The following is a 27,487-nucleotide window of genomic DNA, read 5'->3' as shown; positions in this document are numbered from 1 at the left end:
GAGATAGTCCTTGAGAGATTGAGACATTCCAGATGTCAGGCTTTCAGACTTCAATATATATTTTCCTTCACCTTTTTACATTTCAATTTGAGTAACACAATTGTGTTTCTAACTTGTAGAACAAGAGTTGTGAGCATATGTTTGGTTGTGCTCACATACAGTAAAACTGAGGTATGACCTCAAGCTTTCAAGTAATTCCAACAACTCAGACATTTAGGTGCAGTCCAGATCAAGGAGTGGGGAATAAAAAGTTTGACTATCCTTTCACACCGGTCATTGGGAAAGCCGTAGCGCTCCTCTGGTGCTCCGAGCCATAGTATCTGATGGTCGTGGGATCAAACTCGGAGCTGGGGACTCTTTGTGTGCCCGAACTTGTCCCACGGATCGTGAAGGCTGCTGGGAGCTCCGTAACGGAAACCGCTTCCGATAACGTAGGGACTCTGAGCGTAGCAACAGCCGTGTGTACTGCACTTCTGGCATTATCATCTTTAGACACTCGTCTCGTAGAGGGATGTGGCCTTTTCGAGTTAGGTTAGCTGGTATATCGTACCCAACGATTGCCACTTTGTCACTTGGCTGCCAAGGCCGCAATTCCTTATTTGTGATCTGTGCGGCAGAGCGAAGAGGTGGCATATGTCCCCCGAAGCAGCTACGGACAAGTCGGTCACGAGATTGTCGCAACAGCTGGACTTCTCGCTCGACACACGCTAGTCCCAATGTGCTCAGCTGCCGCCACAGTGAAGCATTGAAGTAATCATACAGTGCAGAATCAATTGCGTTCCAGGCTCTGACTTTGGCAGTATTTTCGCTGGAAAGGCTGCTCTTGGAGTCAGGTGTGCGCATGTTGAGACTGACATACAGAACATCATCGAGATCCCAAGACAACAAATGGCGTAGCAGCACCAATGATTCGTCAAAGTATTCAGCGATCATAACCAACGAGAACACCCGCTCCACCTCTAAAGCGAATCGTTTTGCATACCCCGCCGCTTCCGAAGATGGCCGGTCCTTATCGCCACCTAGGTCAAAGGTCAGTGTATTTCTCGCATACATCGAATCCTTCTCTTCTGGACGATAATAGCTCCAAGGGTGGTCCAGAAAAGTCTCTAAAGAGCCATTTGGGACACGTTTAAAGCTAAGACAGTACTGATTGAAGTAGGTAAAAAGAGACTCAAACATCGCTCCCGGTTCCCGCAATATAGTGATGTACATAGTGTTGTTGGGCATGAGGCGTCGTAGCTCAGCCCGGCTGAACCGTAAATGATTAGTAATTATGTCAGGTGGCGTGGTGTGCTGGTGAACAAAGTGGGCACTGAACGGCCGAGGGTAGCAGAACTGGTGGTCACAGGTGGTAATGGGCAGTGCCACAGTGAGGTTGTTGCGTTCTGCAAAGCGGAAGAGGATGTTCTGCACAGTGGAGCTGGCGGTTTTATGAGTCTTCAAGAAGGCTACACTGGTGTGTTTAGCAGAAGGTCCACTGCTGCCCTGGGTGGACGAGACTGTGGAGGATGGACAGCCCAACCCGAATGCCTCCAACGTCCTGCAATAAAGAGAGAATCGATGCAGAAATCAACACAATACAGTCAGCAATGAAAATCAATGTGGAAAGATAAGAAAAATGGTAATGCAAATAAAACAAACCCTACTGATAAAACCATCTTTAGGTTTTAACAGTAGGGATTTTAAGCCACCTTTAAGCTTAAGGTGGTTTACTGGTTTTAGCTGGCCACCAGGCTGGTTTCTTCTGGGTCTGGTTTGCTGGTTTTAGAGGTATTGTGGGCACTTGTCAGCTAGTCAGGTTAGGAGACCAGCTGGCTAAGCAGCTAAACCAGCAAGGTAAAGCAGGAAGCAAATGAATAGACCAAACACAATTACCTAATTTTTATTTTTGAAACTTTTTGGTTTTTGGCTAAATGAAAACTCTTATTTCGGTTCCGGTGTTTTGTTTAAAAAAAAAAAAAAAAAAAAACATTTCGGTGCGTCACTAGGAACAAGATAAGGACAAATGAAAGCAGTGCTCTTCAAAGGCTCTTACAAGTTCAAGTGACCCCCATGGTGCAGAAGCAAGCTGACAGTACTGACTGCAATCAACACTAGGAATATCTTCTTCTGAGACATCTCCAGGCTCTTTCACTGCAAAAGAGAAGAATTGGAAATTACAATAGTGTACATTACTCTTACGTTTAACATGCATCCTGAATACCAAGTACTTCAGCAACATAAGTGCCAACAAATTCCTCAGTACAGGAATTAGTTGATTGTGTAAAAATTGGTTTAGTTGACAGTGTTTTCTTACAAGTTGGATCTCAAATTGCAAAATTGCTTTTTTAGGTCATGAAAACATGTACAGAGACAATGAAAATGAGCAAACCTAGAACAAGGACAGGGCAGGTGTCACGTATTAGCATTCTGACATTGCTGCCTGTCTAGCGCTAACAAAGTCTTGGATATCTTCCATACGAGTAAGGGCCACCTCTTCCTTTGGCTTCTAATTACAGTTATCTCATCTCACTTTCCCTTTCACCATATCAAATGGCACTTCTACATAACCTGCCTTTATTTCCACTGATCAATCCTTGATACTACTGTAGTTTAATTAGCATTAGCATTACAATAGCCAAGACAACTGAATGGCATGACTTACATTTTAAGCATATTGGAACAATCACCACTGCAGAAATGCAAATCCAAGACTAGGAATGCAGAACATTGAATAATATAATGAAAAACGGCTACCACCTGCTGCTAGTTTTATTGCAGTTTGGACTGTTTGCAGAATTTACAGCCATGCAGTGAAACGGCTGCTACACAAAAATCACAGTTTGGATTAAGTGGGATACATTTAGTGGTGGGCTCTTTTTTAAATTTGCACCATTTTATACCATTTTGCACTATTAATATGCACAAGAAAGTGCATGACCAATATGAGTTTTACTGAACCCAACATCGGGCTTAAAATGCAGATGCAAACAAATAATGCAGGCAAGAGTTCAACAGCGATTGGTTGTCTGGGCTTTTTTTCCCCCCCAATGGTAATATAAACCATCGCCTATGACAAGAGTGCAATGTTCCTTAGAGTCAGTATCATGTATCAGCACATAGTAAAAGCTCATAAGAAAAGAGGTGCAGCAAATAAATTTAAGTGTGGTTTGCTAAAGCATCATTATACTTGAAGTTAGGGATTCGTAGCAAACCTTTAAACCTGTTAAAATTTGGTGCTGCGGACATGATACCTCAAACCATGCCGCTCGAAGAGAGATGTGCTATTAAAACTTAAATTACTTGAGCGCCCTGAATAAGCTCTTCTTTGGCTAGTGAGTCTCTCAGTTAGATGCTGCTCTTTAACTGTGCTGACTATGTTTCTAATGATCCAGAAAGTTATGGCAGAATATGAGACCCCCTCAGAGATGGAGAACGTTTGGTAGAGTCAGTGTGTGTTTTCTGTGCTGTAAAAGATGATAAGAAGGAAGAGAAAATTAGAGGCAGAGGAAGACACGAATCACCCACGCAACAATCCACCTACCTACATGCACTCAAGTATGCAACACCACAGTGTGAGATAAAAGACATTACATAATAAATGCCCAGATATAGTTTCAGATTTGGTCATGAACTTTAAAAACATGTTCTGTGCATCCGCATCAGACTAGGGTACAAAAATCACATTCCCGATGACATCAAAGGAGAATTCAGATGCATTACTCAAACAAACAAAACCAAAACTCTAATTTATTCTTGTTTATTTCAACATTGTACTCTTTACAAGATATCATTATATCCCCGGTTTGTGTATTGAATTTGTATATAGCAGTGGTCATCGAATATGGGTTTTTGCCAATGGCTAATGCCAATATTAATATCTAGAGCAGTGGTTCTCAACCAGGGTGCCTCAGCAAACTTCCAAGGGGCCTAAAGATGACTTAAATTGACTGGGGGAAAGTAAAACAATTAAAAACCAAGGTATTATTATTTAAATGTACCCTCTTTTTTATTAGAAGAACCAGGGTTCAGAGCTTTTTGGAAAACCTGGAAATATGAGGAAGCCTAATTGTAAATGTAGAAACTTAAAGATTTTATTAAAAGTCCTAATAATCATGAATGACTGAAAAAGTTGTGCAAATTCATTGCTCAAAAAGAGTGAGAACCTTGGAGAACATTTAGCTCTTAAAACTCTACAATCGTGAAATTTAAATTTTACAGAATCTTGGAGTGTCCACAGATTAAAACAAGAAAGTCAAAGAAAGTTTGAGAACCTTGTATTTTTGTATGCCAAAACCCAGAAACGAGTTAGGATTTTAGCACTTTTGGTTACATTGTCATAAAGACAATAGATTTTTAGAATGGGTTTTAGCTAAACGCATGAAATAAGTTCTGAGGTTAACACAAGCTCAAGATATTTATAAGAATCATACACTCTTGCTGGTCACAGAGCTTATTTTCTTCAATAATCAAAAAGCCAATGGAAAAATCCAATTGGGTTTTTGTCAAGGGAACCAGGGTGATGCTAACTTCTGGGTTGGCCTACAAAAATACATCATCAGTGCAGCACTATTTAGAGAGCAGGGTGGGTGGCAGCTGATATAATTTACATAAAACAGTTTAATGACAGCAAATGAAATGGAGAACAAAACCCGCTGAACCTAAATGAACTGGAACAGGCAAATCCACCACCCAAACATTAGTGCCTGACCTCATTGACAATCAAAAAGAGGTGGAAGCTATTCAAGAAGCAAAGATCCATGGTTTTGAAATTATAAATTCAACAAGCACATATGAGCATGGGGTTTGGATGTCCTCACACTTTTGGCCATGGAATGTTTATTAAAAACGTCATCTTCCTTGAAAGTAACAAATAATCCCCTTAGCTACACACTAAGACCAGTAATACCGCAACAGATTCACAATCATTCCCTGTCATTCAAGCCACACAAAGCCGGAGTTGAGGTGAAGGCAAGGAGATTAGAATCCGATCTGTGCTTTTTTGTTGGAATCAAAATGCGGCTTTTTGGGGAAATTACCAAGAGTCAAGTTGTGATCCTACAGTGCTGAGTGGTTCTATTGAGGAACTGTGGAAAGACACTCTCTGGAGAAGGTGTCAGGTTACTGTGATATAGCCAAGGTTGTGTGACCAATCCAGCAGTGACATGAGGAGAGGCCAGACAGGCATGCAACGTTATAGATGTCTGGGACAGATGATGCGTTAGGTCAGACAAACACTCTAAAACAAAAGGTTTTGGCTCAAGAATTATTATTTTTTTTAAATTATGACAGCTTCAACTAATAAACTACACCAAGAGAAACTTAAAAATGTGTGGCATAAATACAAATTATTGAGCTGATAACTCAAAAACTAAGTTGTTCCAACTAATTTCAGCATTGAGTGGTGGCCCTGGAACCAATGTATGTTATCTATTTCAGTTCAAACGAACAGCTAGCATAGTACATAACACATAAATGTAACTTTTTACCATGTAAATTTATTGAACAAGTAAGATAATACTTGTCACTGGACTTGGCTTTCTATCACCATATTTAATTTTTTTTCATAAATCATTACTATTGGTTAGTGCTGTCAAATCGAATAATCGTGATTCAAAGCTAACAAACGTTTGTTTATATAACACACACACACACACACACTTATATATATATATATATATATATATATATATATAAATAAAATACACACATACATACACACAAAATGTGTTTTATTTACACAATTGCGATTAATCGATTTACATGCACAAATATTTACAGACTTTTATGGTAGATGCGATTAATCGATTTGACAGCACTACTATTGGTCACTTTACATCTGTCTGTGGGTTTTGCAAATATTTAAACAATGAAGTGTATTAAGAGCTTGTGACTAAACCTTGTAACTCCAATGGATCCTCAAACTGTTGGTAAAACCTCATTACTACCAGAGATGCTCTTACTATTGGGACAAACGAGGGTCTGTGGTATCAAGTCAATTTCAATAAGATACAACTAAAGACACATACAAAAAAAAAAAAACCCAACAAATTTCAGTTTAAAATTAAACAATGTTTGTAATGATCAACAATAGGCAACACAACTTATCAAAACGATGTTTGCAACTTAAAAGGTTTAAAGCAATAAATTATAACTTTTAATTTACAACCATGCATTTATGTATATTGCAGTAGGTCTCCATACATTTTTGGAATAGTGACATCTATCTTAAGTATATGTGGCTCCTACATTGACATGGTTAGATTTTTCTCTTTCTACTTGCCTTGTCAAAACTTTCTGCATGTGACGATTTCTGGATGGCAGAAGAAACCTGATGAATCACACTATTTTTGCTGCTCATAAGTTTTGCCCTTGGGGTTGACCACAGAAACAATGTGGATAGAAAGACTGAGGTATAGAAGTACAGTGTGTTCAATGGACAACATTCCAGTTGTTCAGCTGGAATGTTGTCTTTCCAATTTGTGAGTTGTGAAAATTACGTGATCTAGGACCTTTATACATTTTATTTATCATTGTAAAGACTAAGTCTTCTACAGCCTCATTTTCATCTATGTAAAATTCAATGAGGCATCAATGTGAGACACAGGACCAGAAGTCATCTCTAATTGATCAGGTACAACGGGTAAAAATTAAAATTGTCTTACTCATTCAATATACTTTTATAGCATTTTCTCAACACATATTTTTTAAATGCAGTTTACAGTGAATTGTGCCTTACAAAACCCCAGTTAGCATGGGAAAGACGACAAGAAAGCATTTTCACTTTCAGTTCAAAGTATTGCTAAAGTGATTAAATATATATATTGTTGGGGGCAGATTTCCTTTTACAGATATGAGCTTTAACACAAAAGGAGTTTCTGTCCTGCTATAGCCAAAACACAATATTGCAAATATATCATACAAAATAAGACAAATGTGTCAAGGCATGTTTTGATTCCAAATGCCAGCAGTCAACATTATAAAGAAACCTGCATGATAATCACATGCTGCAGAACAGATCATGCTTACATTCTCCACATGCTGCAAATTGCAGTCAAAACAAACAACGCAAATCGTAACAGCAGTCCCACCCAACAGGTAAATATGAATGTAAATGTAAAGAGTGATGACAATAGCAGGTCTTTCCAGCCTAGTGAACTTGTAAACTTCGTCCTAGAATCCCACATTTTAAAAAGGAATATTAGGTGTTAAATACAACTTAATTAAAACTATACAATATAATGACAATTGCATACACTAGGGGTGGGCGATATGACCAAAATCTAAACCAAATACAAGCATATAGGAAAACAAACTACAATAGAACAAAGACCTAATTTATAAATAAAAAACTTAAAAGGGTTAGTTCACCCAAAAATGAAATTTCTGTCATTAATTACTCACCCTCATGTTGTTTCACACCCGTAAGACCTTCGTTCATCTTCAGGACACAAATTAAGATATTTTTGATGAAATCCGAGGGTATCTGATCCACACATAGGCAGCAACATCATTGCACCTTTTCACATCCAGAAAGGCAGTTAAAAACATGGTTAAAATAGTCAATGTGACTACAGTGGTTCAACCTTAATGTTATGAAGCGACGAGAACTCAGTGCAGGCTTCCTTGTTTACGTCTGAATGCCGGCTCATTATTGGCCGGATCCTGTGTCAGCATCACATGCATGCGTCGTGCTGCTCACGTGTTCAGCTTCGGCCAATGCGGAGTTGGCGTTCAGACGTAAACAAGGAAGCCTGCACTGAGTTCACTTCGCATGACAATGGTTCAAATTGTTGAATAAAGTAGTTATTTTTGTTTTGTTTTTGCACACAAAAAGTATTATCGTTGCTTCATAACATTATAAGGTTGAACCACTGTAGGCATGTTGACTATTTTAACCATGTTTTCAACTACTTTCTGGACATCAAAAGGTGCAATGACGTTGCTGCCTATGTGTGGATCAGATACCCTCGGATTCAAAAATATCTTAATTTGTGTTCTGAAGATGAACGAAGGTCTTACGAGTGTGGAATGACATGAGGGTGAGTAATTAATGAAAGAAATTTCATTTTTGGGTGAACTAACCCTTTAATACACTATAAGACAAATAAGAAATACTACACATTGTATAAAGTAATCAAATGTATGAAAAAAAAAAAAAAAAACTCCATAGCCTTAACTGTGTAAATTAAATATACATTTATTCTTATTAAAGTTACAAAAGTGATTCAGTCAAGAATAGTAAGAGATTTTTCTTTTTTGTGGTTTGATTAACACAGACAACGGCAGGTTTATTAGGCTGCTGTCACTTTAAGACAGACTGCACGAATCCAATATACTTGTACATTCTTTCTCAGCTGTTTACGTTCACTTAAGATATAAATGAGTGTGTTTGCAACAATATTTGCAAAGACGGTCATTTTGACACAAGTATGTGTATTTAACTTTCAAGCCCAATAAGGCACCAAAAAGAACTCACTTAAGTACTCACACGCTCTATAAGCAGCAACTTCATGTGCGTGCGTCTCTCTGACAGTGCGCGCATATAAAGAAACGTTGTCTTTCTCTGCTTAATTTTAACTGTAAAAGACTGTACAAATGCTCAAGTTAAAATCTGTTAATTGGTTTAAGGATATGTTAATGGTGAAACTGTAATAGATCTAATCTAAATTGACATTCCCAGAATTCGCTGTGTGACAGCTCACATTGGATTTTTTTTTTTCTTCCAGTCATTGTCTCAAATATCTTATGAATGGTGAAGCCATATACATATAATGAAAAGTATATAATTTAACACATAAATTCTATTAGTGTCATTTAAAATACTTAAAATAAAGTTCCTGAATTGGATTTTAAAAGCCAATGACAAATCAGTTATGAATGAGGCTAAACTCGGCTGTCAATAGAGCTTTAAGTTTATTAAACCCAGAATAGTCCTTCAATGGGCAGTATTAGGCCCCTTGTTTGAGCTATTATCCACAAACACATTCAAAAGGCTCGGTTCATTTACATTTAGATTTTTGTTTTCCAGGGAGGTTTTTCAAAAGGTGTGTTCTAATCTGTTAACAGCACATACAACTGTACTGAAAACATCCCCATTTGGGATAAGGATGCTGGTTTAAGTATTGGATTTGTCAATGTTCAGTGGTTGTCTGTGGGACCTGTGACAGAAGCCACTATTTAAGCTAACAGTGCAGCTCTAGACTCAAATATTACTGTATATTTTTTGTAGTTGTCCGTATATCACACCACAAAGCACTTCTAGAATATTTCATTGCACTCAGGGTTGTAAAGCACTAAAAGCTCTCTCTCTCTGTCTCCTCATGCAGCCTGCACATCTGATGCAGCATTATTGTCTAAATCCCAAAAAAAAAAAAAAAAAAAATCAATCTGGGAAATGAAGCTTGAAAATGAGCATCAGCAAACCCCCCAACCATCCACATCCTCTCACAAACAGACACAAGCAACCTAGAAGTTAATGATTTTTTTTTAATAACTTTAGATATATTTAGATATAAGCAGATATTTTACTTGACTTACACATATAAAATGTGTAAGTCAAGTAAATCCTTTTTGATTAAATACTTCACAATTCAAAAAGATTCTCTTTTTATTTGAAACCAGATCAACTCAAACCTAAAGAGCAGATTAACAAATGATACGTCTGACGTCAGTGCAAACAATAAAATTATAAAACCGTTCCCACTCTGAATTCAGATTGGATGAGCCACAGCAGAAAGGAGATAAGATAAATTCTATTTGAACAAGGCAAGTAGCAACATTGCTACTTGCTTAGCAATTGTAAACCACAACAGCTCACGTTGCACTTCTGCCTTACCCACTGTATGCTCACCATTCATCATCTGTAAATCATTGGCAGCATTTATAATGTAAATATATGACACACTAAATGAGTCAAAAGTGAAAGTAAAGACATTAATAATGTTACAAAAAATTATGTTTCACATAAATATCTTTCCTGGCCAACTTATAAGGTACTCCTTTCTAGTACCGGGTTTGATTCACTTTTGCCTCCAGAACTGCCTGAATTCATATATTCAACAAGGTGCTGGAACTGTTCCTCAGAGATTCTGGTGACTGGTCCATATTGACATGCTAGTAGGTTTGACAAAAGTATCAGTACTTGGTACCAGTACCAAGTCGGTAATAAAATTTGAAAAATGCCAGCATTTTTGCAGTACCGAGTAGAGGGTATATTTGATACCCGCTGATGGGCGGCTACTTTTAAATGCTGCCGTGAGTGTTTGTGTAAGTTTACAACATGCTTTTGAAGAGTTGATCATTGTAGCCAATCACAGACATATCCGTTGAGTGTGTGAATGCAATGGCCAATTAGAGATGGCCAATCAGAGATTTGAGTTAGTCAGAATCCACTCAAAACACTGGAGTTTTTTCATAGAGACTCTTAATTTTATAATGCGTATAACTCCAAAAGTTGGATACTTAGACTGAAACCAGTGTCATTTTGACCTGCTTGATTTGTGAAATTTCTCACAGCAAAGCACTTGTCTGTAAACCCCTGGGTAAGTCCAGAATGTGGAAAATAGGCGTTTCTTCACATTTAACGTCTATTTCCAATAAACACGCAGATCATGTTAATACAAAATCACTTGCTTTTTGAGTCTGATTTTGTGAAAAGTTTCACAATTGCTTTTTATCACGTTTCAGTTTCTCTCTGCTCTGTCCTCTTTTTCTTTTGTAATAATGACAAACAGGCTGTGCCAATGAATAATGGTCAGCAATTTGTCGGCTGCACATTCATGATGAGAAAGCCATTTTTGACCCAGGAAAAACCCATATTATTTATACAGAGAGAGAAAGAGAGAGAGGGGGCGCTCTATAAAACAAAAACTGTACAACTCATTATCTGGAAGATCAGACAGACAAATCTTAAGAACTACAAAAACTCAAAACACTTGTGCAATGTTCTAAGGATGCAATCAGATAAAAGTTGTCATTTCAAAGCAAATATACAACATACATCATGAACAGTCCTTAGACATGCCATCTCAGATGGAGATAGTTGTTGCTGTGACAATGGGCTATATGCACGAAGCGTTCTTTAGAACTTCCGCATTAATATAAGCCAGCTCGAAAACTTCCGGTGAGATGTCATTTGCTAGTGTGTGTAGCATCAATAGTGTAATACTTAGTTTATAATCAGAATATAGTCACTTAAATAGTCCTGGCATTAATTTAGTTATTCAAACGTAAGACAGCATAAAAAAAAAATAAATAAAGACGTAGCCTACCTCATTGTTCCTCCTCGGCTAAATTCAATTCGACCATCAGTTTCTAATTCGTTCACAAGAAAAGTTATTGTTTTTCTTAAGATTTTTTTAGTATTTCATACTTCACATTGACAAAATGTATTTTTAAGCCTAGTTATTTTATAATGTTTAATATTTAGTCAAAAACGAAGTGAAAAACGAGTAGAGGAAATGGCTGATATATGCGCAAATAAGTGCTACTTTGCCGCCACCTGCTGGTTAAAGTGGTAATTATTGTATTTTTTATTTTTAAATAAGTATTTTCTATCAAATGTTGAATTTCCTACATTTTTAAATGTTCGGCTTTACAAATGGGGACAATCTTGGAAGGATGAACAAATAATGTTTGTGGTCATCACATTAAAAATAACATTTGAAGTGCTGGGGGAAAAAATGCGTGTGTGTGTCTAATTACAGACACTGCGTTTTTAAACGGTCCCAATAGCTTCGTCTTTATTGCAATCAATAAAACTGGTTTATTGGCAAATTAGGTAAATGTGATAACTGCATTAAAATATGAATACAACATTAAAATTCAACCATTGATGGTTTTGTGTCGATGTACAGCGACTACAGAATGAACAGCTAACAGTTCCCCGGAAATGCCCGAGCAGGCTTAGCGACAACCAGGAAGTAACCGTGCATATAGCCTATTACAGCTGGCTATTTATAACCATACAATAAAAACAGTGGGTTTTGGTTATTTGATTTCACAGTTGAAGACCATTGACACTGCCAGTGTCATGTTTGTGGCATTTCATATGAAAGCTTTGTACATCTCAAAGCATGTGGCCAAACTTGTTGTGATGCCCCATGAACCAGCCAGCATCCACCCCCAACCCTAACCCTGACCTCCAGAGAAAACGCCAGTTGCCCCAATTACCCCCCAAAGAAGAGCAGATTAGACGCGCAGACGTCTCTTTACACTCTTTACACTAATTCCTTCCTTAAGCTGGACGTTTACTTGTGTTCTTGACTTGTAGGATTTCTGTTTAAAAAGGACCATTTACAGTTGCGCAAGATTCACAGTTTGGTCTGTCCATTTTAAATAGCAACTAGTTTTCACATTGAACTTTTGTTTGTTTGCTGATAATTTAGTGCCATGCCAGCTGCCACGGCTTTATTCATGCTGACAAGTGTAAAATAGAGTAAGTAAATGAATAATTAACTAAACTATATACAAACAACAAATAAAAACAATTTATAAAAAGGTAAATTTATCTTTGATAAAAATATTTAAAACTTAATCTGGTCTCACTTATTTAAAAATCTTTTCTTAAGAATCAATTGAAAAGTAAAGAGTCATACACTAAAAATTATTATTAAAGTACTCAATAATACATTTTATTTTATATAGCTCTTTTCAAGAACCCAAGGACACTTTGTATATATATGTATTATTTGTGTTATGTAATCAGGGTACAACAACAACAACAACAACAACAACATGAACAGGCAGTTACACGACGATCATATAACACAAGACAATAATCAAAATAAGTATGGATCTTGAAAATGAAAGCAGACCATCAGTCTGAATCATGCATTTAAAAAAATATTATAAAACATTATAAATAACTGAGTTTTGAGTTCAGTTTTAAGGGTCTAGAGAGCGCAGAGGTTTTGGAGCAGCTTGTTCCAAAGATTGAGAGCTGAGATGCTGAATGCCCTACTACCAACAATAGATAGTTTGAATTTGGATAATACAAGCAAATTCTCAGAACTCAATCTAAGAGTATGGGCAGGAACATACGGGTGTATTAATTCTGAAATTAGTAAGTAAAGCCATGCCAAGCCTTAAAAACTAGGACAAGTATTTTAAACTGAATGTGACAGACAATAGAGAGCCAGTGCAGTTGCTTAAGGATGGGTGGGATGTGAGCTGATTTGTGTTAAATATAGGGGCACAAGCAGCTGAGTTTTGAATTAGTTGCAAGCAATTAAACGCTTTAGTGGAGAAGCCACAAAACAGAGTTACAATAGTCCAGATGCAAGGTTATAAAAGCATGGACAACAGTTTCAGCATCTTTGAGATTCAGTGAAGGTTGTATACGGACAATGTTATGAACATGGAAAAAACAGGATTTAACAAGCTGGCTACTATGGGGTTCAAAGCATAATTCAGAATCAGATAGCTATATAACTATAAGATGACAAAGGATTTAGGACCTACTAACAGGATTTCTGTTTTGTCAGTATACAGCTTTAAGAAGTTTTGAGCCATCCATACTATGTGATCTTGTAGGCAGGAAGTGATGGAAAGCGGTGAAAAAAAACGGAAATAGGCTGTGAAATAAGATAGATTTGTGTATCATCAGTGTAACTATGGAAATTAAGACCATGACGCTGGATGATCTGACAAGGAGGAAGCATGGAAATTAGAAATAGAAGTGGACCAAGAACAGATCCTTGAGGTACACCACAGGAAACAGTGATAGAGCGAGATTTGTCTTTATTTATAAATTGTTGCCTGTCTGAAAGACATGAACTTGGCTACTGAAAAACAGTACCAATGATATCAATAGCAGTTAGACGAGATAGGAGTACAGAATGGGAATTGGTATCAAAAGTTGCACTCAATTCAAAGAGGACCAGGAGGCTGAGGGCACCAGAGTCAGAGGCAAGGATGAGGTAATTCACTACTCTTAAAAGAGCAATGTGTTACTTGCCGTTTGTTTGCTGTGTTGTTGTGAAATTTACTAGCAATTTCTGAGTGAATTTTTTCTACCCCCAATTTTTTTTTTTTCCAGTGTAAATGAGACCCATTACAGAGGAAACGCCATAAATTGTGCATAAATTCTAAAAATGTGCATTAAAAAAAAAAAAAAAAAAAACCACACAACACTTATCCGCTCAATTGAGGCATTATATTAGTTTTAGTTTTTTTTTTTTTTTAAATAACTAAACCTTTCTCTCGCCATGAATATAACCATAGAAGCTGGCATGGTGTGAAAGAAAGAAAGCGTGTGTATGTTATATTATATTATATATATATATATATATATATATATATACACACACACACACACACACACACTTTCTTATTTCTTTCACACTTATTTAACGACATTGCCACATAAATAATTATAGGAAAAAGAGATATTAATCTGAGATTAAACTGTTTTAAAATCTGTGTTTGACAAAGAACTTCGACAAAGAAAAAACGTTCCAAGCAAGCGTATAGCACTGCTGACTTCAGTAACCCAGATGAGCCTGTGTTATCTGTTTTCAGCGGTTGTTATCGGGGAATAACATACCACTGGATGGCGCGATTGACCAGTCAGAATAAAGTGTTCCACAGAGCTGTGTAATCATTTTTGTTAACGTTAGTTAATAAAAAAAATACAGCAGTTCATTGTTTGTTCATGTTCATATTTTAACTAATTTTAATATTAGTAAATGTTGAAATTAACATTAACAAATATTAATAAATGCTGTAGAAGTGCAGTTCATTATTAGTTTGTTAACTAATGTAGTTAACCAATGTTAACTAATGAACCTTATTGTAAAGTGTTACCGAAAATGTTTTATATGATATTCCAATTTTGCGGACAAGTTAAATTCGCAACTTTGGATGGAAACATAGCTACTCACAGCCAGAATTTTGATATTAGAGATTAAACGGTATGAAAATTTCATATCACGATTATAGCGACCAAAATGATTACGGTACTGTTAAAAGGCTTAAAAAGTACTGATACACACACTGAATTAATTTCATTAAATTTTACATACAACAAATACAATTAGCTACGCACTCTTTATTGCATAAACATTAAAATAATAAGATTAACAATGATGGCTTGATTTTTAAATAAACTACAAATATTGGTTGGTTGACTTCCATGATGTTATCTACTGACAAGTTCAAATAAAGTTGGCAAAAAAAGTTTTATAAAATAATAAACCTTAAATTTCAGCCCTTATATCTTTTTTATGAAAATAACTTCTAGGTATTTTATCTAATAGAGCCATTTCCCTGGTAACCCCGTAAACAAGGTAGCTGTGCTCTCATAATTATGCAGCTTAAACAGTGAGAAATTTCTCCAATGTAAGAAAACAAACTGTTCCCTTATATATCAATGAAAATGAAAATAGAACAAGGTATAATTACTCATGAAGGTTTAATGATAGAAATGCATGATTCAAACTGCACTCTAGAAACATTTAAAACAGATAAGCCTTTCCAAATCAATTCAACATTTAGGAGGATTTGATGAGTCTAGCAAATAAGAACCGAGGTGGCAAGCGCATCCTAAAAGGTCATGGGTTCAAATCCCCTGCCGCTCATCTAACTAATCCCCCATGGTCCAAAACATCCCAAGAGCCAAACAGCTCTGCTTCGTGTGCAACAGATGAGCCAAGCGCGAGATTGAATTATTGTGCGAGATGTAACAATCAGCGCAGAGCCGTTTGGCCCTTACTAACGCCTGCCGTGTTTATGGGCTCGGGCAGATGGCACAACCTCTGGGGTAGCGTTGAAGGGAGATAAATGAAAGCGATCAAGAGGTGTGTGTGTGTGTGTGTGTGTGTGTGGATCAAAGAATAAAGGAAGGAAACATTACGTCCAGAAACATGAACAAGTGCAGACGGTCGTATTATACATAATCTGGACCCAAAACTAAGTTTTTGCCACACCTGCCAATGGCCAAAAGAAAATTTACCAGCCATAAATTAATCCTTAAAGGGTTAGTTCACCCAAAAATGAAAATTCTGTCATTTATTACTCACCCTCATGTTGTTTCACACCCATAAGACCTTTGTTCATCTTCAGAACACAAATTAAGATATTTTTGATAAAATCCGATGGCTCAGTGAGGCCTCTATTGCCAACAAGATAATTAACACTTTCGGATGCATAGAAAGGTATTAAAAACTTATATAAACAGTTCATGCGAGTACAGTGGATCAACCTTAATATTATAAAGCGACAAGAATACTTTTTGTGCACCAAAAAAAAAAAAAAAAAAATAACGACTTTATCAATATCTAGTGATGGCCATTTCCAAAACACTGCTTCATGAAGCTTCAAAGCTTTACGAATCTTTTGCTTTGAATCAGTAGTTCGGATTGCGTATCAAACAGCCAAAGTCATGTGAACTATTGAAATTCCGAAACACTTATGACGTGACGAAGCCTCGTTTACTGAAATCACGTGACTTTGGCGCTTTGAACCACTGATTCGAAACAAGATTCGTAAACCTTTAAAGTAGTGTTTTGAAATCTGCCATCACTAGATATTGTTGAATAGTCGTTATTTTGGCACACAAATTATTTTCATCGCTTCATAACATTAAGGTTGAACCACTGTAGTCACATGAACTGTTTTAATATGTATTTAGTAGCTTTCTGGGCATCTGAAAGTGTTAATTATCTTGCTGGCAACAGAGGCCTCACTGAGCCATTGGATTTCATCAAAAATATCTTAATTTGTGTTCTGAAGATGAACGAAGGTCTTACGTGTGTAGAACGACATGAGGGCGAATAATAAATGACGATTTTCATTTTTGGGTGAATTAACCCTTTAAAATTACAAACATTATTCAGTCTGGAGCAGTGAATGATTTCTCTTTGTCTTTTGTTGTCTGATTGACATTAAAAACACAGACAGCAGCAGGATTATTAGGCTGCTGTTACTTTAAGAGCTAACGCAAGGATCCAATATGCTGTTACAAATGTTTTATTTCTCAACCGTTTACGTTCAGTTAGGACATACCTGACTATGTTTACAAGGATACTTGCCAAGATGGGAATTTTGACAATTTTGTTTGAATATGCCTGCTCAAGTGCAAGATGATGTGAAAGAGAGCTCAATTCAGCTGAGTACATGCTTCGGAGTATCTTTTTGTGTCACGTTTGTTTATGCTTACGTTCTCACAATATTGCATAGGCATTCATAACAATGTTACCGGCTAACTGGCGATTAACACTGTTTCAAATACTCGCCAACACCGATTTTTACTCTCATTTGGCACTTGACGAATGTTAATTTTAGATCCTGTACATAATACATTATTTCATTACTGTGGTGAAAAAAACTCAGTGCTCAAGGTGGTGATAGAGTTCTCTTCAAATTTTCATATTCATATATATGGCTTGTTTGGGTTATTAAAGTGCGACCTGAGACTAAAAGAAATCCAGTTTTGATAAAGTAAACTTACAAAGAGTTTTCGCAAGGGAACTACAGGTAGTTTGAGTTGTTAGAGTGTCACGTGACCATTAAGCGAGAGAGAACCACAAATGTGATTATGTCCTTAAATTATTATTCAATAATTATTAATCTCAGGGTGTAGATATTTTATGTCTAAGACAAAAAATGTTCGGAAAGACTTTTTTTTGTTTTTGTTTGCTAATACTTGCATTTTGGAATTGTGCGTAGTGTGAAGCATTTGTAGAGTGCTACATAAACACAGATGAATAGAAAAAGGCGGCATGATTCAGGAAGAAATACTGACAGCAGCATCACTGATGGAAGAGACATCAGCAGGGTTTAACGCGAGCTGTCGCTGCACCGTTACTGATATCCACTTACACTCCTGCTGTCTGAGCACCAAGAGACACCCTCCACTCACCCGCGGGGGGTTAAACCATGAGGCTTTGTGTCTGTGTGTGCATGTTTATGTGGTTATTGGATCTGTTGCTGGAAAGAAGCATCTGTAATAGACTGACAGTCAAGCTCCTTTCTGAAGAGCTTTTAATTAATCCTTCAGCGGCCCCTGGGCAACCCGGCCGTCCACCGCAAGTCTAGGAATAAAAGAAAAATTAAACAACGAAAAAAAGTGTTGAAGGTTTGTTCGCAGTGACATACTACACACTAGTTCTGCACAGTACTGCACCATTTCAAATGCATCTAAATACCTGGAGGACCTACAATATTGAAGAGAAAAAGAAATCTGCATTATGCTAATATTTTAAGTGAAATCCCTTAATTTAAAGAGCTCAACTTGACTTTTCAGTGTTAAAAAAAAAAGACCCTAAAAATAGACCTGCAAATGTCAACATCTTTGATTCATGTAATTGGACCACCAAAAGTAAGGACATTTACACATAATTTGACTTTAATAATATATATTATATTATATTATATTATATATATATATATATATATATATATATATATATATTTATTATATATATATTTTTTTTATTAGTACTCATTCTGACTCAAACTGAATAACACTGTCTTATAGAGAGCTGCTTATAGCTGAATTTCACAATCGATGAACTTTACACAGTTACTGAAATGAACTGAATCAACACTGAACCGACTGAAGCCGAATAATGACACTTTTGTCTTTTTAGAGCTGCTTTACAGCAGAATTAAACTCTGTTTGCATCGTTGATCATTATTTTCCTGTTTAACCCAGTAAAGCTGCTTTGAAACGATCTGTATTGTATAAAGCGCTATAAAAATAAAGCTGACTTGACTTAAAAATCAAATTTCTGATTAGATAATAAATCGGACTCACTAAACATCAACAGTTAGGTCATGTAATAAATCCAATGCATGATAGCCGGAAAAAACACTGGCTGAAAACCACAGGTCCATTTTCCGACACACAAGCTAACAGCTAGCAATCCGATGTTTTCATTGGAGCACATTTGAAGTCCCTGAGAATACAAGCAGTGACTGTACAGATTCCCTTCTCCATTCACAGAGATGACAAGATGAAAAACGCTGCTTTGAAATGCAATATCACAGAGACCACAACAGTGGCTAATTTCACTCTGTTGTAACACTGAGGTCAAAGTGGAGCTGTTTGATTCAACAACAGAAGTTTTCCAATGACATAAGAGGGAAATATTACACCTTCAAAAGGCTGTCTGTCACCACCAAGGTTTTCTTAATTTGCATATCAAAACAAGTTTGTCTATGTTTCAAAGAACCAGAAAGTGTTGAAAAGGTTCATGGGAAAGGTTCGAATGGATCAAAGAATTCAAACTTCAATGTATTCTGTAAACTAATTAATTAATGGTGTTTGCTAAGGCACAATATTAATCGTGTATGACGTGCACAACAGGGTGATCTATTGGAATCAATAGTGAGTGGATTCACCGGTGAAAAGTAGTATTTGTGTTGCTGCTAATGTAAATCATTCTAAATCCCTCACAAATAATGGACCATTTGACATTGCAATATTTACATTGCATGCCAACAGTGACTAACAATAAAAAAATAAATAAAAAAATCTGCAAGTTTACATGCATTTTCCAGGTTAAATATACTATCATTCAGAAATTTGGGGTAGTTGAGATTATGTATTTGAAAGAGGTCTCTTGTGCTCACTAAAGCTGCATTTAATAGCTCAAAATTGCAGTAAAACATTATTACAATTTAAAGTAACTGTAAATCAAGGAGTCATCAAGCTACGCCTTTGTTTTGAATAAGCTTTTTCCAGGATTCTTTGAACAGAATGCTCAAAAGAACATTTATTTGAAATAGAAAACTTTTGTAACATTATAAATGTCTTTACTGTCATTTGATCAATTTAATGCATCCAAAAAAACCAAACTTTTTAATGGTAGTGTATTATATAGTAAAACCACAAAACTCTTAGTCTTGAAAAACAACAACAAAAAACAGTTACTGTCCGTTTTTCAATTCATATCCCCCCACCCCCCTTCAGTTTTAACAGAAAACATACGATTAACCTTTATTTCCACTGAGAGAACACAAATATCACTGTAGGAGGATATTAATATAAAGCTAAGGCAAAATGGACATTAATAGCCAAGTGGAAGAAAAGGAGGATGAGACACAGATGAAAAGAAACAAGAAATGCAGCAAGCGCCTCAGAGGAGGGAAATTAACACAAGGGTCACGGAAAAGGTTGTGACCAGGGAAACCAAAGAGGATGCAGAGAGAAGATGGCGGGTTTAATGAGTGCAGTAAATTAGTCAGACAAACAGGCAGGCACACGTATGCAGGCTTTCACTTTTCTCTGGAGCAGCAAAAAACCCACCCGTAAATATTTAATCACAGGCGATCTAATCAGATTCCCACTTTAAATGCCAACACATACCAGCACAGTAGAAACAGAAGAGCGGATGCCATGTAGACCCGTCTCCGCATCTCACTTTACATTCTCAAGTACACAGAATACATGCAAGAATAAATAGGAGAACTGCAGCCTTGACATAACTTTGACTGTAACACCATCACAATTTATAAGATGCACAACGCTTTTGATTGGCCTGATGTTTATAAAGTCATAAAGATCAAAATCTATCCCGTAAAAAGGTTTTATTAGAGAGTCATTGTACTTTGGCACCCAACTGAAGGTCTATTAATAATTTAAGAGAATCATGTAATTGATCGCAGCTGAAAACATGTTCTCCTATTGACTTTCAGGGAGAGTGGCGATCAGACGCAGCAACAAAAGCTGTTTCAAGATATATTACTGCAGTAATGTGATACTCAAGCACCAAGATTTTAATTATATTTGGTCTAACCAAGTTAACCAATCAAGTAAAAGACACCAAACAAATTTAAATTTGAATAAACCAGTAAACGTCAACAAAACTGCTAACCTTACTGTTTATGTATTACCTCACTCATATTAACTTACTCATGTCGTTCCACACCCGTAAGACCTTTGTTCATCTTTGGAACACAAATTAAGATATTTCTGATAAAATCCAATGACTCAGTCAGGCCTACATCGCCAGCAATAACACTCCCTTTTTCAATGCCCAGAAAGCTACCAAAAACATATTTAAAACAGTTCACGTGACTACAGTGGTTCAACCTTAATATTATAAAGCGACCAGAATACTTTTTGTGTGCCAAAAATAACAAAATAGCGACTTATGATGTAACGAAGCCTCGTTTACTGAAATCATGGGATTTTAACGCTCTGAACCACTGATTCGAAACAAATGATTCGTAAAGTTTTGAAGCTTCATGGGGCAGTGTTTTGAAATCGCCCATCACTAGATATTGTGGAATAAAGTCCCTATTTCTTATTTTTGGCACACAAAAATTATTCTCGTCGCTTTATAATATTAAGGTTGAACCACTGTAGTCACATGAACTGTTTTCTGGGCATTGAAAAAGGAAATGATATTGCTGGCAAAGCAGGCCTCACTGAGCCATCGGATTTTATCAAAAATATCTTAATTTGTGTTTTGAAGATGAACGAAGGTCTTACGGGTGTGGAACGACACGAGGGTGAGTAATAAATTACATCATTTTCATTTTTGGGTGAACTAACCCTTTAAGAAGAGTCCATTTAGATTTTTTATTGTGACTAAACTATAGCCAACATTTGTTTATATTACGGTGGCCCAAAATGGTCAATATAACATGTATTTTGTAAAACTGAATGCTCCACAATTTCATTCACCAAGCAAAATGGATTTTGATAAAGACTCTTTGTGTATTAGCCTAACCAATGAGAGATGTGAGTATTTTACTTCTCTTTTTTTTTAAATGTCATAATTTAATTCCATTTGGTGCCGCATAAATTACTCACTGCTGATGAAAATAATGTTTCGGGTTTAGACTGGCGTTCATCTAACATGCACAAGGATCTGGGCTGGTATCTTATGTTTGCTGACAGTTATAGGATTACAATCCGGTTTGAGCAAGATCCCTAAATATATGTTTACTCTTAAGGCTGTGTCAATGTCCCTTTATGCGTATTAAGCACTGTTGGATTCAAATCAATTTAAATATCAATTCTTTCTTTCCAGGCTAGATTACTTTCTTAAACTCTGAAATGATAACACTCTTGAATTTGGGAACAGAACATCTTAACTGCAAAATATCTTGCAATTAAGATATTTTGAAATTCATGCTTTTGCAATTTCTTTTTAATTTCAAGGTACAGATTTTATAATTTTACTAATGCACCTTTATATTTCCTATATTTGTTTCACCAGATGATGTTGAGCCTCATTATCTGCCATGCTAAAAATAATTAATCATTTTCTAAATGATAGGAACTAGGAACAGCAGAACAAACAAAAAGAGATAAACAACATGAAGCAGACTACATCTCATACCACACAAGCCTGATGTAGCCTAATTTGAATTGCAAACTACAGGTCCGTTTCGCAGTTGACAGGTTTGTTTATATGTTAAATGGAAATAAAAACCCAAGCAGTTGCCTGTTAAAAGCATCCAGCATCTATAGGAGGACAGCAGAACAAAATTTGAACAAAACTGAATACTTGTAAAGCAGTTCACAGTATAAGCCAGTTAAGCTGTCCATTAAATCATAACACCTTTATACTTTAAATCGTTTAAAAACTTTCTGAACATAAGAGACACGAGATTTCACAACACACTGCATTTGCCTTTTTGATTTCTTTAAGATATTTCAATGCTAAATGATAAACATTTTCAAGCTTGAAAACTGGAGCAAACATCATTAAATTAATTCAAATCAACTACCTGATGTCAAATGTAGATCATGAGTGAATGAATGAATCCGACTGCTGTTTCACTGCTCAGATACTGTAGATCCTCACAGGTGAATCTGTCACTTAAAACCGGATTTATAGCATGCGGTCCTGAAATCAATATCCATAAATCAGTTTTCATCATCATTATGAATCAAAGGTGAATGAGGGGACGCCGATGCATTTGATTGCTACTGCAAACTCACCACAGGCATCCGAACAGAACAACGTAAATACATCAAAAACAGCCCATGATCGTATTAAGGATGTTATATGAGACAGGTGTGCTGTCAATCCAGGCCACTGAAAGCGATAAAGCAGGTTGTATTCTCACCCACCTTTGTCATCTCACGCTCCCGCGACTAAATGGATAGATGCAGTGTTGGATCCGCACAGTCAAACAATGTGTCCGAACCGCTTTACACTCGCTCGTCCGCTGTTATTCAAGCTCAGAATAAACGGACGTGAACCGCAAGAGACGCCGAGGTGTTCGGTAGGTCATCTCAGCGTTGATATCGGCGCGTCGGTTGCCGCTGTCTGTCATCAGCGTTTCACGCGATTGCACCGCGCCGCCTCTCTCGCGCCCGCGTATTCACGACGCACGCGCGTGGAAGGTGCACGAATCAAGAGGCGGAGAGGGTTGACAATTAACTTTGTGGCTGATTAATTGAGAAGATAAATGCAATTTGTACCAACCACGAAGATATATTTCGCATTAGGCTATTTCAATAAAAATTTGCCTCAATGACAAATGAATAATTTAGACGTTTTCCTTTGAATATTTCTGGTCATTTGTACTTCTGAGGGAAATTTACCATCAGTCGGCAACACATTCCCGGTGTTAAAGGAATATCCACCCAAACATTTTATCATCCTTTAGCTACTCACGCTCTTGTCGTTGCGAAGACGTCTCCATGTGTTTTCTTTTGTTTGTGAACACGAACGGAAATGTTTGATATGATTTGATAAAAAGCACTTTCAGTGGTGCGCAATAAATCAAGTCATCTGAATCGTACCATACAGTATCCTAGTGTGAGAAACAAGGGAAAATGTAATCCAAGTAAATAGGCACTCACCCTCATGAAATTCCAAATGACAAAATTATTTAGCTTGTTAGGCTAGTAGTCATGCAGAGAAATAGTTGAAAACATTTAAAACATTGACGTTGTTCTTCATATTTTACCAGTAAGATGCCTTAGGTTAATTTTCAACTGCAGTTAATGTTTGATGACAGTTACTGAGTTTTTTTTATTTTATTTATTTTTATTTAGAAGGCCATTTATTGTTTTTTTTATTTCATTTTTTATTATTATTAGGCTAGCCTATTATTATTATTAATTTGTTTTTATTTCCTGCTGAAAAAATACACATCATATTATCATATTAACTCCGGGGGTTTAATAAAGGCCTTCTGAAGCGATGCATCTGTGTAAAAAAAATAAATAAAAAAAAATCCATATTTAAAAAAGTTATGAAGTAAAATATCTAGCTTCCGCCAGACCACCTTCTGTATTCAACTTACGAAGAAAGTGTAAAACTCTCGCAGTTCAAAAAGCTTACATCCAACGCCTTCCCTATTCAACTTATGAAAAAAAGCTTAAAGGGATAGTTCACCCAAACATGAAACTTCTGTCATCATTTACTCACCCTCAAGTTGTTCCAAACCTGTATACATTTCTTTGTTCTTTTGAACATAAAGGAAGATATTTTGAAGAATGTGGGAAACTGAACAATTCTGGGGCACCATTGACTTCCATAGTACTTTTTTTTTTTTTTTACCTACTATGGAAGTCAAAGGTGCCCCAAAGCAGACTGGTTACAAACTTTCTTCAAAATATCTTCCTTTGTGTTCAGCAGAACAAAGAAACTCATACAGGTTTGGAACAACCTGAGGGTGAGTAAATGATGATAGAAGTTTCATTTTTGGGTGAACTATCCCTTTAACTGACGTGACGCCAGTTTACACTTTCTTCCGGCAGTTTGGCGGAAGCTAGATATTTTACTTGTGTACTTGTTAAATATGGATTTTTTTTTTTTTTTTTTTTTTTTACACAAACGCTTCGCTTCAGAAGGCCTTTATTAACCCCCCGGAGCTGTGTGGAGTATGTTTGTGATGGATGGATGTGGATGGAAGCACTTTCTTCAGCTCATACTCGTTGATCCCGTTCACTGCCATTATAAAGTTTTAATGCGTTAGGATATTTATTAATATATCTCTGATTGTGTTCTTCAGAAAGAAGAAAGTCATACACCTAGGATGGCTTGAGGGTGAGTAAAGCTTGGGCTAATTTTCATTTGAAAGTGAACTAATCCTTTAAGCAAGTCTTAAAATGCATGTTTGAGGTGTTTTAACTGAAAGACACTTGTACTGACACATCTTAAAATATGTCAGTGCCATTTTTTTGTTTCAAGATGCACACCAGTAATGTTTTTTTTCTAGGGTATGTTTATAAAAGCTACTTAAACGTCCCAATTGAACAAAGGCCTAATCCTATACTCTAAGCCTTGTTTGTGAAACCGGGCCTACAGAACAGTTGCTTTTTTGCTAATAGCTTTTTGGAACATGGGTCACCACCAAATCAAGGTATTTTACTAGTTCTAACCAGCCTACTAACTACACTGACCTCAACTCCACCAGATGGAAATCCATATAGACCAACCTGAACCAGCTGTAAAACCTTAAGCAATGATTCTGGTTGTTTTTAATTAGTGGTTTAATAGTTATTCTTCATTTTGTGAATACATGTAATAGTGATGTTCGGTTCTTGAACTAATCGTTCTTTTGAGCTGGTTGATGATGTAAGAGAGATGTAAATAAATTTTACTATGGTTTATTATACATGCAGATTATATTTTAAGTTGTTAAGTGAAATCAACGAGTTTATACTTTAGACATGTAGAACATATCTGCGTTTGTGCATGAATATGTGTTGTAGTTGTGAATCTTATCCAAGACTAATCAATATTGGTCAGTCGTATCCGACATAAAGGATCCGAGATCCAATGAAACTGTGACCACAAACTTGTGTGTGTCACGAATGTGGCTCCCTCGGCCCTTCCTCCGGACCACCGGAGGGAGCCATCACCGGAATACTGATCAGTTCTCATTCGGACTACGTTTCCCATGGGCCCTCATTCCTGGGACTGATTGCACACACACCTGCACCGCATCACACTCACACTATTTAAGACACACACACACACTCACACATCGCGAAGTCTTGATTTGCCTTGGTGATCATTTCTGAGCGTTTTTCTGTGGACTGTTTACCTGTTATCGATTGGACTGTTTATTCCCTGCGACCCTTTGCTGCCGACCCTGATCTTTGCCTGTTTCCTGGACTGTGAATGTTTTGCTGCCTGCCCTGATCCTTGCCTGTACCCTGATTCTGTTTGTCTGCCGCCTGCCTCGACCATTGCCTGTTACTGTTTTTGCCTCTGCCTTTGCCCTGTCTACTCTGTAAGTACTTTTAATAAACTAGCTGCAAATGGATCCACATTCTGTCGACCCATCATTACAGAAGACTTCGCCACACAGTGATCCAGCAGCCCTCATGCAGATTTCATCTGAATTAACTGCCCAGGCCAACCAGCTGGCGGTGCATCAACATCAACTCAACCGCTTAACTTCCCTTACTGAAGAGCTGGTGAAGACGCTTCAAGACCTCCGATTCAGTCCTGCCGAAACCGCCACGCCGCCGCCCGCTGCTCCCGCCAATCCAGGCTTCGCGGCCTCTCCTGCAGTCAATCCTCGCCTAGCGCTCCCAGAAAAGTTCGACGGCACTCCAGCCAGATGTAAGGGGTTCCTTCTCCAATGTTCCCTGTTCATCAACCAGCAACCGTCCCTGTACCCCACCGAATCCAGTCGGATATCGTTTGTGTGTTCCTTGCTCACCGGCAAAGCACTGGATTGGGCCACCGCGGTGTGGAGGGATGACAACCCCGTGTTTTCCACTTTTCAAGATTTCTTGCGAAACTTTAAAGAAGTCTTTGAACATCCCGAAGGAGGCAGAAGCGCTGGCGATCAGTTACTTTCTCTCAGCCAAGGTAAACAAACAGCAGCCGAGTACGCGCTGATATTTCGTACTCTGGCCGCTCAAACGAACTGGGTTGAGGACACTCTAAAGCTGTTGTTCCGAAGGGGCCTAACACTGGAACTGCAGGCCGAACTCGCATGCCGGGATGAGGGAAGTTCGCTCAACGCTTTCATTGAACTTGCCATTCACATTGACAACCTGCTACGAACCCGACACCCCGTCCGGCAATCCTCCTCAGCCAGTCCCGCTCTGGAACCCATGCAACTTGGCTATACCCCACTACTTCCCGAAGAGAGAGAAAGGAGACGACAACGACACCTGTGTCTCTACTGCGGCCAGGCTGGCCATGTCAAGATCAATTGCCCCGTACGACCTCAGTCTTCCAATTCCAAAGCGGTGAGTTCTCCTCATCACTCTAACTACTCTTCCAACTGCTTCAAAATCCCAATTCAAATTACCGTTCATGGCAAAAATCTATCCACTCACGCCCTACTGGATTCTGGAGCCGCTGGGAATTTCATGTCAGATTCATTCATCAAAGATCATAACATCCCTCTAACAGACTGTAATTCCCTGTTAACAGTGGAGGCGCTAGATGGGAAGCCCATCGGTGGAGGCAGAGTAGTCCATATCACCGCCGAGCTCACTTTGCAAGTAGGAGCTCTTCACCATGAACAAATCCGCTTCTATGTTATTCACTCACCCAACAACTCAGTGATCCTTGGTCTACCGTGGCTCAGAACCCATAACCCTCACGTTTCCTGGAAAGATGGC

General features: G+C 37.4%; 1 protein-coding gene across 4 annotated transcripts; it reads right to left on the bottom strand.

Moving 5' to 3' along the window:
* On the bottom strand, positions 1-23,275 carry gal3st3 (galactose-3-O-sulfotransferase 3). Of its 4 annotated transcripts, none has more exons than XM_051900896.1 (4): positions 23,015-23,275; positions 22,669-22,787; positions 2,036-2,133; positions 1-1,540 (listed from the first exon to the last, which is right to left on the bottom strand). In XM_051900896.1, exons 3-4 carry the CDS (start codon positions 2,116-2,118, stop codon positions 274-276), a joined length of 1,350 nt encoding a protein of 449 aa, XP_051756856.1. In that variant the 5' UTR covers positions 2,119-2,133; positions 22,669-22,787; positions 23,015-23,275; the 3' UTR covers positions 1-273. The 4 variants fall into 4 exon arrangements, with proteins under 4 accessions (XP_051756856.1, XP_051756857.1, XP_051756855.1 ...); XM_051900897.1 differs by lacking the exon at positions 23,015-23,275 and adding an exon at positions 22,883-22,900; XM_051900895.1 differs by lacking the exon at positions 22,669-22,787.
* Positions 23,276-27,487: the final 4,212 nt, after the last annotated feature.

The sequence above is a fragment of the Ctenopharyngodon idella genome, chromosome 7, assembly GCF_019924925.1.
Source record: "Ctenopharyngodon idella isolate HZGC_01 chromosome 7, HZGC01, whole genome shotgun sequence".
Taxonomy (NCBI): Eukaryota; Metazoa; Chordata; class Actinopteri; order Cypriniformes; family Xenocyprididae; genus Ctenopharyngodon; species Ctenopharyngodon idella.
This window is presented reverse-complemented; position numbering and strand designations above follow the sequence as displayed.